This window comes from Acinonyx jubatus, chromosome B3 (genome assembly GCF_027475565.1).
Source record: "Acinonyx jubatus isolate Ajub_Pintada_27869175 chromosome B3, VMU_Ajub_asm_v1.0, whole genome shotgun sequence".
Lineage (NCBI taxonomy): Eukaryota > Metazoa > Chordata > Mammalia > Carnivora > Felidae > Acinonyx > Acinonyx jubatus.
In genome coordinates this window covers 38,748,536-38,762,453 of record NC_069386.1, presented here as the reverse complement: position 1 = coordinate 38,762,453, position 13,918 = coordinate 38,748,536, and the positions used below count along the sequence as shown (strand labels likewise).

Genomic DNA, 13,918 nt, shown 5'->3' with positions numbered 1-13,918 from the left:
CAACAGTACTGCATATTTACTATTTCAGAGAGTTCTGCTTAATGATACTAGAAATACAATGAACCTCTAAGTGTATATGAAGGTTATTAAGGTATATTTTGAATCTTGTGACATTTTGTTATTTTCTCTAATAAAAAACTTCCTTTGAATTATATAATAAAGCAAATACAACTATGTTTTAATGAGTTAATTTTCGGTGTTAATTTTCTTAGTCATTAAAATATTTAATTATAACGTGATTCCATTGGATCTTTTGTTGGATCTAGAGTTTGAATAGGTAAATAGCATTTCAGGAAAATAATCTGCCTAGAAACAATGGTTACACATTTAATGGGATTGGCTTTTCTCAACAGAACGTATATTCTTTGTGCAATTATTCTAACCATGTCCTGCACAGACTCTTATCAAGTAAATAGCAGGTGTCCTACTTTCAGAAATTCCTAGACAATATAAGGTAGTAATTATCAGTAATAAAATATCCTCCTCAGAACACGATGCCCTAGGTACCTAGGAAAAGTGTTATGTGTCTTACAATATTAATGAGTATTTTAAAAACCATGTGATATGGACACTACTGTATGAGTTCTTAGTTGCAATACAAACTTATGAACAAGGTGCACAAAATGAGTAAAAATAAAAGGGAACAATACAAGATTTCTGTCCTCTGCATAGTTAATTGAATTCCTACAACAAATTCAGTGTTCCCATGTGGATTAATCCATGTATCGGCTAAAGTATGCTATTAGCCAATCTCTGATCGTGAGTTTAGTCCCTTATGATTCAGTTAGTTTGGCACAGGAAAAAACTGTTATACAAATGTATGCCACAGTTCACAAAGCAAGCTGAATTGCACATAAAGATGACCAGTGGAAGTCCAGCATCACAGGGGAAAAACATTCAAAGCGCATACTGCTAGTCAGAAACCCCACTTTTTAAAAAAAGCAGACTCCATGCCCAATGTGGGGCTTGAACTCACGACCCTGAGATCAAGAGTTGCATACTCTACCCACTGAGACAGCCAGGTGCCCCCAGAAATATCATTTTTACCTACAAAACCAACACAATTATTCCTATAAAAAAGGACTTAAAGAAAATATGTTTTAAAGCACACTTTTCTATTTACCACAGACCTTTCTATTTATTTATTCTTTCTATTAAGCACCAACTAAGGCAAACTTACAGATTTGATTAAGATAGTGAATAAACTACCAATCTATAAACTCAAATAAAAATCAGCAAAATATAACTAGACTCATAATGTTTTCTACTTTTCGGTTCATACTACACTACTCTGAACACTGTGAGATGTGCATAATGATCTCTACTCACAATATGTTTTAAACATAGATAAGAAGACAACACAGAAAGACTAGATGACTCCACAAAAGTTACAAGTATAAGAGCTGGAACTCAGGTTGTCCTGATTCCCAATGCAGTGTTTTTCCTATTACATCTGGCATAGTCAGAATCATTTCTCATTTTTATAAGACATATTTGGTACTTATTTAACAATTAGTAAAGGACATTTTCATGTCAAACTCAGAAATGAGACAATTTCTGGGGCGGCTGTGTGGCTCAATCAGTTAAGCGTCCAACTTCAGCTCAGGTCATTATCTCAAGGTTCGTGGGTTCGAGCCCTGCGTAGGGGTCTGTGCTGACAGCTCAGATCCTGGATCCTGCTTCGAATTCTGTGTGTCTCTCTCTCTCTGCCCCTCACCCGCTCACACACTCTCTCTCTCTCTCTCTCAAAAATAAATAAACATTAAAAAAAATTAAAAAACAAAAAGAACTGAGGCAATTTCTGAATGTGAGGATGAGTTGTATTTTGGCTGTTGTGCTCCCTCCCCTCAAAAATCACTGATTTTCACAATCCTAAAATTTGTATGGAACCAGAAAAGACCCCAAATAGCCAAAGTAACGTTGAAAAAGAAAACCAAAGCTGGAGGCATCACAATCCCAGACTCTAGCCTGTACTACAAAGCTGTAATCATCAAGACAATAGGGTATTGGCACAAAAACAGACACAAAGACCAATGGAATAGAATAGGAAACCCGGAAATGGACTCATAAACGTATGACCAATCTTTAACAAAGCAGGAAAGAGTATCCAATGGAAAAAAGACAGTCTCTTTAGCAGATGGTGCTGAGAGAACTGGACAGCAACATTCTCTTACACCGTACACAAAAATAAACTCAAAGTGGATGAAAGACCTAAATGTGAGACAGGGAACCATCAAAGCCCTAGAAGAGAAAGCAGGCAACAACCTCTTTGACTTCAGCCCAGCAACTTCTTACTCAACATGTCTCTAAAGGCAAGGGAAATAAAAGCAAAAATAAACTATTGGGACCTCATCAAGATAAAAAGCTTCCGCACAGTGAAGGAACCAATCAACAAAACTAAAAGGCAACTGACGGAATGGGAAAAAATAGGGTTAGTACCCAAAATCTATAAAGAACTTACCAAACTCAACACCTGAAAAACAAATAATCCAGTGAAGAAATGGGCAGACGACATGAATAGAAACTTTTCCAAAGAAGACATCCAGATGGCCAACAGACATGAAAAGATGTCTGTTGACATCTGACACTGCTCATCATCAGGGAAATGCAAATCAAAATCACAAGGAGATACCACCTCATGCTGGTCAGAGTGGCTAAAATTAAGAACTCAGGAAACAAGAGATGTTAGTGAGGATGTGGGGAAACAGGAACCCTCTTTCACTTGTTGGTGGGAATGCAAACTGGTGCAGCCACTTTGGAAAACAGTGTGGAAGTTCCTCAAAAAATTAAAAATAGAATTACCCTATGACCCAGCAATAGCACTACTAGGAATTTATCCAAAGGATAAAGGAGTGCTGATTCACAGGGGCATATGTACCCCAATGTTTACAGCAGCACTTTCAACAATAGCCAAATTATGGAAAGAGCCCAAATGTCCATCAACTGATGAATGGATAAAGAAGATATGGTATATACATACAATGGTATACTACTTGACAATGAGAAAGAATGAAAACTTGCCATTTGCAACAATGTGGATGGAACTGGAGGGTATTATGCTAAGTGAAATAAGTCAGTCAGAGAAGACAAATATTACATGTTTTCACTCATATGTAGAATTTGAGAAACTTAACAGAAGACCATGGGGGAAGGGAAAGGGAAAAAATAGTTTCAAACAGAGAAGTAGGCAAACCATAAGAGACAAATACAGAAAACAAAGTGAGGGTCAATCGGGGTGGGGGGGGGTGGAATGGGTGATGGGCATTGAGGAGGGCACTTGTTGGGATGAGCACTGGGTGCTGTAGGTAAGCAATGAATCATGGGAATCTAGTCCTGAAGCCAAGAGCACACTGTATTCACTGTATGTTAGCTAACTTGACAATAAATTATATTTAAAAAATAATCAATCAATCACATTTTCTTTAAGTCACATAAATTTGAACGTGATGGACTTCTTTAAAAAACCTTACAAGCATAACTTGTTGACTAAATACATGACAAAACTTTGCTTTCCTCCTTTTTTCTATGGTCATGGGCATAAAATCATAAACACTGTATGCATATATACTCACAAATTTACAGGAGTTTCAAGTACAATAACTTTTAAAGTGCATATAATGTTTTCCCTTTCATCGTCTGAGAGTAAATTGCTGGCCTGATGACCCAACACCCTTCAATACTTTAGTGTGTACTTCCTACAAACAATGACAGTCTGCTATCTAACCATAATACAACAAATTGTGGAAACCAACATGTTATACTACTACCACTGTCTAATCCTCAAACTACCTCCGAGCTTTACTGATTATGTTAATGATGGTATGCCAAGAGCATCCAGTTCTGAATGATGAGCCTTGTATTTGCTTGTCAAGACTCTTTAGTTTCCTTCACTTTTGAGCAGTGTCTTAATTTTTCCTTTATTTTCTTAACCCTGAAAATTTGTGGATTACAGAAGGGGTATTTTGAGGGATGTCACTTAATTTGGGTTTGTCTCATACTTCCTTGAGATTCTATAGGTCATGCATCCTTGGCAGAAATATCACAGAGTTGATGTTGTATTCTCACCGTGGCCTATTATAGGCATATGATGTTGATTTGTTTCCCTACTTGTAATGTTCACTTTGATGACTACATAAAAGTGGTGTCTGCCAGGCTTTCTGTTCCACTATAAAATTCCTCTTGCCCATTTTGTAATTAATACGTATTTTGTGCAGAGATACTTTGAAATGAAAATCCTGTTTCTCATTAGACTCTCAGTACCTGTGTAAACTCATAGTTTCCTATTTTATTCAATGGGTTATAATCTGTTACTTAGATTTGATGTTCAAATTGTCTCAGATATAGCCAGTGGGGGTTCCTTCAAGCTGGCTTATCTGTGTGTGTGTGTGTGTGTGTGTGTGTGTGTGTGTGTGTGTTGTTGTTGTTGTTGTTGTTTTAAAAAACATGTCTCCATTATTCTTGGAGTAATTCCTTATATTCTAGCACAAGCTACTTCAGGGCTCATCCTGTACTTTCCTTGCCCTATACCCAATTATTCTCCAAGGAGTCCTAATTCCTTTTAGTGGAGAATGGGCGTTAGAAGCCAAATTCTGTTCATTAGGTGTACTCACCACCATTGGGGTATGGCTGCTTCCAGATTCTCTAGGTGTACAGAGCTAGGGAATATATGTATGTACACACACAGACATACATACTTACATCTGTACTTATTTCTATATTTGTCTATACATACTGAAAACCAATGATATATCAAACTTCTTACTCCACTCTAATAACACAGGGTTCATTCTGGTTTTCTCCTTTGCTGTATTTGTAAGTCCCTTCTCTGACAGTGAGTAACTTCATTATCTTTAATATATTTATTTGATCCACTCCTCTTTACATTCTCCCATTTCCACCACCACCCCTCTCCACACATACGACTTCTTCATCCTAATTTGGCCTCAACAGCTACTTCCAGACCTACCCTCTGTCCCCACCAAGCTGGCATCTTCCTCATCTAGATCAAACTTTGATACTCCATTTGCTGCCCCTAACCTGTGGGGACACTCTCCTCACCTTGCTCAGCCTCTGATACTCCATGCTGTTTTGGCATGGATACTCTTCTCATCTTGTTTATTCTGATCCCCTGCAGCTGTCTGTCCCCCAGCCTGGGCACTCTTTTTATCCTGCTCATCCTCTGATTCTCCATGCTAGGTCACCCCTTACATAGATGCTGTCTTCACCTGGCTTGGGCTCCAACACCCAATGCTAGTCTGTTCCTTCTTCCTCACCCCATTCAGGTTTCAACACCCCACTCTAGATCACTGTTCCCCAACCTCCTCTATGTTCAGCATAGATAACCGCCTTACGATATTAGGACTGAAGGGGAAGAGAAGGTTTCATACACGAATTTAAAATAGAATTAATTCACTTAATTTATGCTATAAACTCACTTCCAAATTGTAGAAGTATTCAAGTGATATATTCATTATGCACTACACCTACTCTCAGCATGTGGCAATGTACAATAAGGAGAGGTGAAAACTACAGATGCTCAAGTTGGAGGTCCACAGACTTGGACAGAACTCCCATAGTCTGTAAGTGGGCAGGCAAAGTTATAGACCTGGTTGCTAAAATAAAACTCATGATTCAGTAAAATCCTGCAAGGTACTCCTAAGAGTTTGTGGTTTATAATATCTAGCAGTCCAAACAAAACTTTAATAATATAAAGAGTCAATGATGAAATGAAATGAACTTAGATTCTGTTAAGCGCTGATAAAAGTTAAATAGCAACTATAACTCGTAACATGTAAAACAATCACACAAAATAAGTTAGGGCACCGTAGACATACTCTTACTTACTTTATCTACACAGTCATCAAAAAATGCCAGGCTTGCATCTTTATCACTGACAAAAGAACATTCCTCGATGAAGCGAATGAACATTTGTGTTTTGGTCATCATGTTATAGAATTTTTGATGTGATCGGTCCCGGCTTCTTAAGAAAGCTGTTCAACATAAATTCATAATGTCACAAAATATAGGATCATTCAAAGATTCATAGAATTTTAAGCCAGAAGGAACTTGATTAACCATGTCATCTGTACTTCCTCAACCTACCATTTTGCAGAAGAAGAAACTAAGACCCCTGGGGAAGTGACCTGACAAAGACAGCAATAGGAAAGGAACTTGAACCCAGATCTTTCAAATCTTCACGCAGACTTGTCTCTGTTGTCCTCTCATTACCTTGTGGATTATATATAAAATTGTAAATGTGAAAGCATTTTTAAAGAGCAACAGTTACAACCTCTCTAGTGTTTGATTATGTCTGTGCCTTACTGAAACAGAGGAAAAGTTTATTTCCTGATTTTGCGCTCCACACTGCTTACTATGATCAGTTACACTACACTTGGGCCTTCTTTTGGGCCCATAAATTCAAACTATTTCCAAATGTTCTCTCTGTCTAAAACTTTCTACTTTTCTTTTGCCTGGCTAATTTGTATTCATCCTTGACATTATGGCTCAGAGATAAATTCCTCAGAAGGGTTTTCTGTGATCTGAAGTTGTGAAATAAAGTGTTCATTCATATTATTTTTTTAATGTTTGTTTTTATTATTTTTGAGAGAGAAAGAGACAGAGAGAAAGAGAGAGAGAGACAGACAGACAGAGTACAAGCTGGGGAGGAGCAGAGAGAGAGGAAGATACAGAATCCGAAGTGGGCTCCAGGCTCTGAGATGTCAGCACAGAGCCCCAAGCAGGGCTCCAACTTGTGAATAGTGAGATCATGACCTAAGCCGAAGTCAGATGCTCAACTGACTGAGCCACCCAGGTGCCCCTCATTCATACTATTTTCAAATTACTTATCTTTTTTTTTTTTTTTAAGTTTTATTTATTTAAGTAATCTCTAAACCTCATGTGGGGCTTGAACTCCTGACCCTGAGATCAAGAGTCACATACTCCTCTGACTGAACCAGTCAGGTGCCCTTCAAATTGCTTATCTTCTTGACTATAAGCTCACTGGGAAAAGTGACCATGTCTCTCTCTCCCTCTCCCTCTCCCTCTCTCTCTCTTATGACCATGTATCTTTTGCATGCCACTATATACCTAGCATTTAGAGGAACTCAATATATGCTTATTAAATGAATTTCTCTTCCAAATGTTATATACTACAAAAGAAAATAAATCTGTATTTTGACACAAATTGCACTCAGGGGCTCTCCAACTTCTTTTGTTTCAGGGCACAAACAGAAAGAAAGGAATATTTATAAAGTGTAATGAAGTAAAATGAATGAGGCTGTGCATGCTTGGAGGTGACCATCCCAGAGGCTCCTCAGAGTGTTCAACATTGCCCAGCTGCTCTGAAAACTGAAACTATCAATATCCTAACACATCTGTGGCACAAAAGAGTGAAGCAATACATGGTTACAAAGCTCTGTGCTTTTCAAATAGTTTCTTTGACATATTTTGTTAATGGGATTATTTCTAATTTGTCTGAGAAATAACTAGCTGTGTGGAAATGGATTACCAACAAAATTGGTAGATTCACATACTTCAAAAATAGCTACGTATTTTGATAAACATGAGCTACCAACACAGAAAAACTGTATCATCATAAGGTTAAACTCAGTGATACGAAAGCTATAAAAGTGTACAATCGCTCACCTTGCAAGGCAAAAAGAGAGGACGCATCTGTGGCTGTCTCAGATGGGGCTTGTGTTATTGGTCTTAAGTATGATCTATAGCCTTTTAAAATAGAGGCCATGAAACACAAAAATGCCTCTTGGATTTCCAAATCTATCATGTGCAACCTCTTTCCAGAATTAAAATCATAGTCATTCATTGCTAAGTCCATTAGTCCATCGTCTCTTGGTCTCTGCTGCACTGTGAAAAAATACAGGGTTAAGGTTTTCTCCAAACTATTGAAACCAATGTTAATAATGGTATCAATATAAATCTGTTCTATATGTATGTCAAGTCACGCTGTACACCTTAAGTTTATACAGTCCTGTATGTTAATTACATTTCAAAAAAATTGAAAGAAAGAAGTTATTGTTTTCAAAAGGGCTCAAGCTACTTAACTCTTTGTTTACATAACTTCATAATATGTAAACCCCAGCAAAGCTTGCTACATCATTTGTTAGCCTCTGCTGAGTTCGTTTCAACCAAAGTAAATATAAAATTATTACTGTTTGTCTGACTACCATAAAAAAAAAAATCATGTTCTGAAGTAACTATATATAAATTAATAAGAGAAAATCATAGCAACCATATCAACAGGAAACAGGGTTAAATGCATTAGTTCTACCCTCTCCCCTTTTTAAAAAAAATGTAAGTGCCGACAGGAAAAACACACATGGATTAAAATGTGAAAAACAGCTCTTCCTTTTCCTGAACAACTCAACGCTAAAGCCATTAGGTAGTAAAAGAATAAACTCAAGTAAAAGAGGCCTGCTAGATGCCACCTTAATCAAGTGTACAAAGTGAACACCTTCATCAATAATGGGACAAATCTAAGTAGTTCACGATCTGATAAGGATGCTAGGAAAGGAACATAGTGTCATTTCTGTGATATTCCTGCCAAAACTGTATGACCTATATTTACCATGTGGACACTCAAGACAAACCCACATCATGGACCATTCTATGATTGCAAATACCATCTTCAAAAGTATCAAAAAAAAAAAAAAAAGAAGGAGAAATCGAAGAAGTGTTTGCAGAAAAGGAGACTAAAGAGACTTGAAACTAGAGACATCTGATTTGGAAATGGATTATTTTGCTATAAAGAACATTATTATAATAAAACTTGAATCTGGTCTGCAGGTAAAGATGGCAGAAATGCTCACTGGTAATTTCCTGATTTTCATGGTTATGTAGTGGTGGAGGAGAATGTATTCTTGGGTAGGAGATATATTCCATTTGGAGGTGATGGGGCATCTATTCTCAAAGATCAGGGAACATGTTTGTGATTGTTTCAAAATTTAAAAACTTTTCAAAATACGAGGAACAATAAATCATCTTACAAAGTTTTTTCTGGAGTTCTTATTGTCGAAAAAAGTAACAGTACTAGAAAGAACATGGGCCTTTATACAGAAGATCTAGATTTTAATCCTAGCTTCATCCGTGTTAACTGTATAATCTCTGACAAGCTATTTAACCTCCCTCAATTTATCTTCAGAGTTGTAAAGATAAAAAATATATGTGGAAGTGTTCTGAAGCTATAAAGTGTTACACAGCCCTCAACTATCAGTATTGCTTAAAAGTTTATAATTTTCAGCTTTAAGGTTCTGCCCTTCAATACAGCTGGACGGGCTATTTCACAGATTTTAATAATATTTTAAATATTGCTACAAAAGCTGCTGGACTTCTCAGCTATTTACAAGAAGTGTATGCCTTGTTAGAAAGCAGATAACTAGTCAGCTTAAATAAAATTCTATACATAATTTATTTGCCACCTAAGATGACATGCTGCTCTATTTCATGTCACTGTTTTCCTATTCCAGTACTTATGAGCCACTTCCAGATTCTCTGCTTGCTGTAAGGTTTACTTGGGAAACACTGTCGTCTTCCATGTCTATTTCCAACTCTATGGTCACTTTGAACCCTCAAGGATATAGGCCCCTTCTGCTGTCTATATTTCACCTAATACATAAAAGAGAACCTCAAATACTGCTATGCCATTACTGACCATTTTTTAAACAGTAAGTATTAAATCATGGACCCTGAATGGGCCATTGTTCTAAAATACCAAGAGATTAAGTATGTGAAGGTTTAATTCTTCTTATTGGTAATTCTGGATCACTGCCAAGGTATTCTTATATAAGCTTTTTACTGAAACATTCCCAATCAATATCCCAATCAATTTTCATTTTGATTAATTTCCTAATGCATTTGGTAGGCTTCTATTTTCAAATTATTTGAGGTAAGGATGGCATTAAGATCCACTGAAGGTGAAAGCTTAAAACCCAGCTCTCACCCCACTAAAATCATCAGCACTTTCTAATTTAAACCATCTGTCTTAAATTTTCAAAATTAAACTTCTATTCTCTGTATGAAGAGAATGTTATACAAGAGGAAACCCTTATTTTTTAATTATTATTATTATTCATTTATTTAATTTACATCTAAGTTAGTTAGCATATAGTGCAACAATGATTTCAGGAGTAGATTCCTTAATGCCCCTTACCCATTTAGCCCATCCCCCCTCCCACGACCCCTCCAGTAACCCTCTGTTTGTTCTCCATGTTTAAGAGTCTCTTATGTCCATCCCCCTCCCTGTTTTTATATTATTTTTGCTTCCCTTCCCTTATGTTCATCTGTTTTGTGTCTTAAAGTCCTCACATGAGTGAAGTCATATGGTATTTGTCTTTCTCTGACTAATTTCACTTAGCATAATACCCTCTAGTTCCGTCCACATAGTTGCAAATGGTAAGATTTCATTCTTTTTGATTGCTGAATGGTATTCCATTGTATATATGTACCACATCTTCTTTATCCATTCATCCATCAATGGACATTTGGGCTCTTTCCATACTTTGGCTATTGTTGATAGTGCTGCTATAAACATTAGGGGGTGTGTGTTCCTTCGAAACAGCACACCTGTATCCCTTGGATAAATGCCTAGTAGTGCAATTGCTGAGTCGTAGGGTAGTTCTATTTTTAGTTTTTTGAGGAACCTCCATACTGTTTTCCAGAGTGGCTGCACCAGCTTGCATTCCCACCAACAATACAAAAGAGATCCTCTCTCTCTGCATCCTGGCCAACATCTGTTGTTGCCTGAGTTGTTCATGTTAGCCATTCTGACAGGTGTGAGGCGGTATCTCCTTGTGGTTTTGATTTGCATTTCCCTGATGATGAGTGATGTTGAGCATTTTTTCATGTGCCGGTTGGCCATCTGGATATCTTCTCTGGAGAAGTGTCTCTTCATGTCTTTTGCCCATTTCTTCACTGGATTGTTTTTTGGATGTTGAGTTTGATAAGTTCTTTATAGATTTTGGATACTAACCCTTTATCTGATATGTTGTTTGCAACTATCTTCTGCCATTCCATGGGTTGCCTTTTAGTTTTGCTGATTGTTTCCTTCGCTATGCAGAAGCTTGTTATTTTGATGAGGTCCCAGTAGTTCATTTTTCTTTTGTTTCCCTTGCCTCTGGAGACATGTTGAGTAAGAAGTTTCTGCGGCCGAGATCAAAGAGGTTTTTGCCTGCTTTCTCCTGGAAGATTTTGATGGCTTCCTGTCTTATGTTTAGGTCTTTCATCCCTTCTGAGTTTATTTTTGTGTATGGTGTAAGAAAGTGGTCCAGGTTCATTCTTCTGCATGTCGCTGTCCAGTTTTCCCAGCACCACTTGCTGAAGAGACTGTCTTTATTCTATTGGATATTCTTTCCTGCTTTGTCAAAGACTAGTTGGCCATATGTTTGTGGGTCCATTTCTGGGTTCTCTATTCTGTTCCATTGATCTGAGTGTCTGTTTGTGTCAGTACCATACTGTCTTGACGAATACAGCTTTGTAATACAGCTTGAAGTCCACGACGGTGATGCCTCCTGCTTTGGTTTTCTTTTTCAAGATTGCTTTGGCTATTCAGGGTCTTTTCTGGTCCCATACAAATTTTAGGACTGTTTGTTCTAGCTCTGTGAAGAATGCTGGTGTTGTTTTCATAGGGATTGCATTGACTATGTAGATTGCTTTGGGTAGTATTGACACTTTAACAATATTTGTTCTTCCTATCCAGGAGCATGGAATATTTTTCCATTTTTTTGTGTGTCTTTTTCAATTTGTTTCATAAGCTTTCTATAGTTTTCAGTGTATAGATTTTTCACCTCTTTGGTTAGATTTATTCCTAGATATTTTATGGTTTTTGGTGTGATTGTAAATGGGACTGATTCCTTGATTTCTCTTTCTATTGTTTCATTGTTGGTGTATAGGAATGCAACTGATTTCTGTGCATTGATTTTATGTCCTGCAACTTTGCTGAATTCATGGATCAGTCCTAGCAGGGTTTTTTTGGTGGAATCTTTTGGGGTTCCATATAGAGCATCATGTCATCTGTAAATAGTGAAAGTTTGACCTCCTCCTGGCCGATTTGGATGCCTTTTATTTCTTTGTGTTGTCTGATTGCTAAGGCTAAGACTTCCAATACTATGTTGAGTTAACAGTGGCGAGAGTGGACATCCCTGTCTTGTTTCTGATCCTAGGGGGAAAGCTCTCAGTTTTCCCCATTGAGGATGATATTAGCATTGGGTCTTTCATATATGGCTTTCATGATCTTGAGGTATGATCCTTCTATCCCTAATTTCTTAATGGTTTTTATTAAGAAAGGATGCTCTATTTTGTCAAATGCTTTCTCTGTATCTATTGAGAGGATCATGTGGTTCTTGTCCTTTCTTTTATTGATGTGATGAATCACATTGATTGTTTTGTGGATACGGAACCAGCCCTGCATCCCAGGTATAAATCTCACCTGGTCGTGGCGAATAATTTTTTTAATGTATTGTTGGATCTGGTTGGCTAATATCTTGTTGAGGATTTTTGTATCCATGTTCATCAGGGAAGGAAACCCTTATTTTTTCCACGGTATTTCAGTAATGGTAAAAGTAAGGAAGACAATTACCTCAACCTCTTTTTCAATTTTACTATTCTAATATGGCTCTATGAACATGTAGCAGATATAAAATAAAATATAATAAATTTTATAAATCTATTCAGCTTCTAACAAAGTTTGCTTTAGTGTTCATTTTCCCTTAAGATTATAAAAACATTTCCCTTAGATAAAATAAACAGTATCCTTTCACTAGCAAGGCAAAGTAACTGGAGTCCTTTCTCAGATTAAATTACTTCCTTTAATTAAGTTATACACTTACATTTTGCCAGCTGCTGGTGCAAATTATTCAGTGTGTTCATCAGATTTTTACATGGTTTCTTTGGAAGTATCTTCCAGGCTACATTTTTCTTGTCACCAGTTCTGGGATTAAATGACAACAACAATGTATTTGTTAGATGTTTTTTTTTTTTTTTTGCTATATATATAAAAGGTAAAAGAAAACACATATTGAATAAAAAATAAAATACATAAGTACAAAATGTATGTACATATATACAAAAATAAAATATTATAATAAGAGAAAAATACTACAAGGATAAACTGGGATGCAGAATATTTAAAAATTAACTCACACAAGAGTAGAACCTTATACAAATATAGCGCAAAAAATTATAATTATGTTGGTACTGGGTAAATTCTACTTGCAGTGGAATCATGCTAATCACTACAAACTTAATATGGTGGTCATTATTCTCAAACCCCATTTAAGAGTCCCTAGACACCTCAATACTGAGAAAATCCTAGGAACAGGAGGTTTTTTTTCTTATAGACTCTGACTCTAAGAACAAGCACTGTGGAAAACTTGCACTTATAAAGACAAAATGAACTGAGGATCCAGAAAGCTTATCAAAATACTGCAGTATATTTAAGTATTTAGTTTCTTAGTTTCCTAAAAGTGGAAGTAAAATTTGCTTTCGTTTCTTTCAGAAAATAACTAATCCATGATATTAAATTATTTGAGCAAAGGATAATACTCCAAAGTACTTTTATAACTATAAAAGAGGATATCTGCTTGAAAGTGCTATCTTTGTTTCTACAACAAACTCCTATAATCTCTTTTATTAAAATTATTAGGACACAGTTGTTCTTCCAACCACACGTGCAGTAAGAAAAGAGCATGGTGATAAAATACAATAAACCTTTTGGACTTCACGATAGCTTTTTTGATTCCATTCTTTACTTATTAAATCTTTCTTTGTACTTCAGAAGCCATATATATATATATATTTTTAGAAAACTTGAAAAATGTAGAGAAAAAGGAGAAGAAAACTGAATCACTCATGTACTAACCACCAAAAACAACACAGCACACGTGTGTAGTGGAAGTTGAATTTATTT

At 36.4% G+C, this 13,918-nt stretch overlaps 1 protein-coding gene across 3 annotated transcripts in view; it reads right to left on the bottom strand.

Moving 5' to 3' along the window:
- Positions 1-13,918, bottom strand: part of DENND4A (DENN domain containing 4A) — a 133,080-nt gene that overhangs the window by 54,801 nt on the left and 64,361 nt on the right. For all 3 annotated transcript variants that reach the window (XM_027067557.2, XM_027067554.2, XM_053223859.1), the window contains 3 exons: positions 12,840-12,940; positions 7,645-7,863; positions 5,845-5,990 (listed from right to left, as the gene is read on the bottom strand). In XM_027067557.2, the coding sequence (XP_026923358.1) occupies positions 5,845-5,990; positions 7,645-7,863; positions 12,840-12,940 (466 nt within the window). The remainder of the gene's footprint in view (positions 1-5,844; positions 5,991-7,644; positions 7,864-12,839; positions 12,941-13,918) is intronic.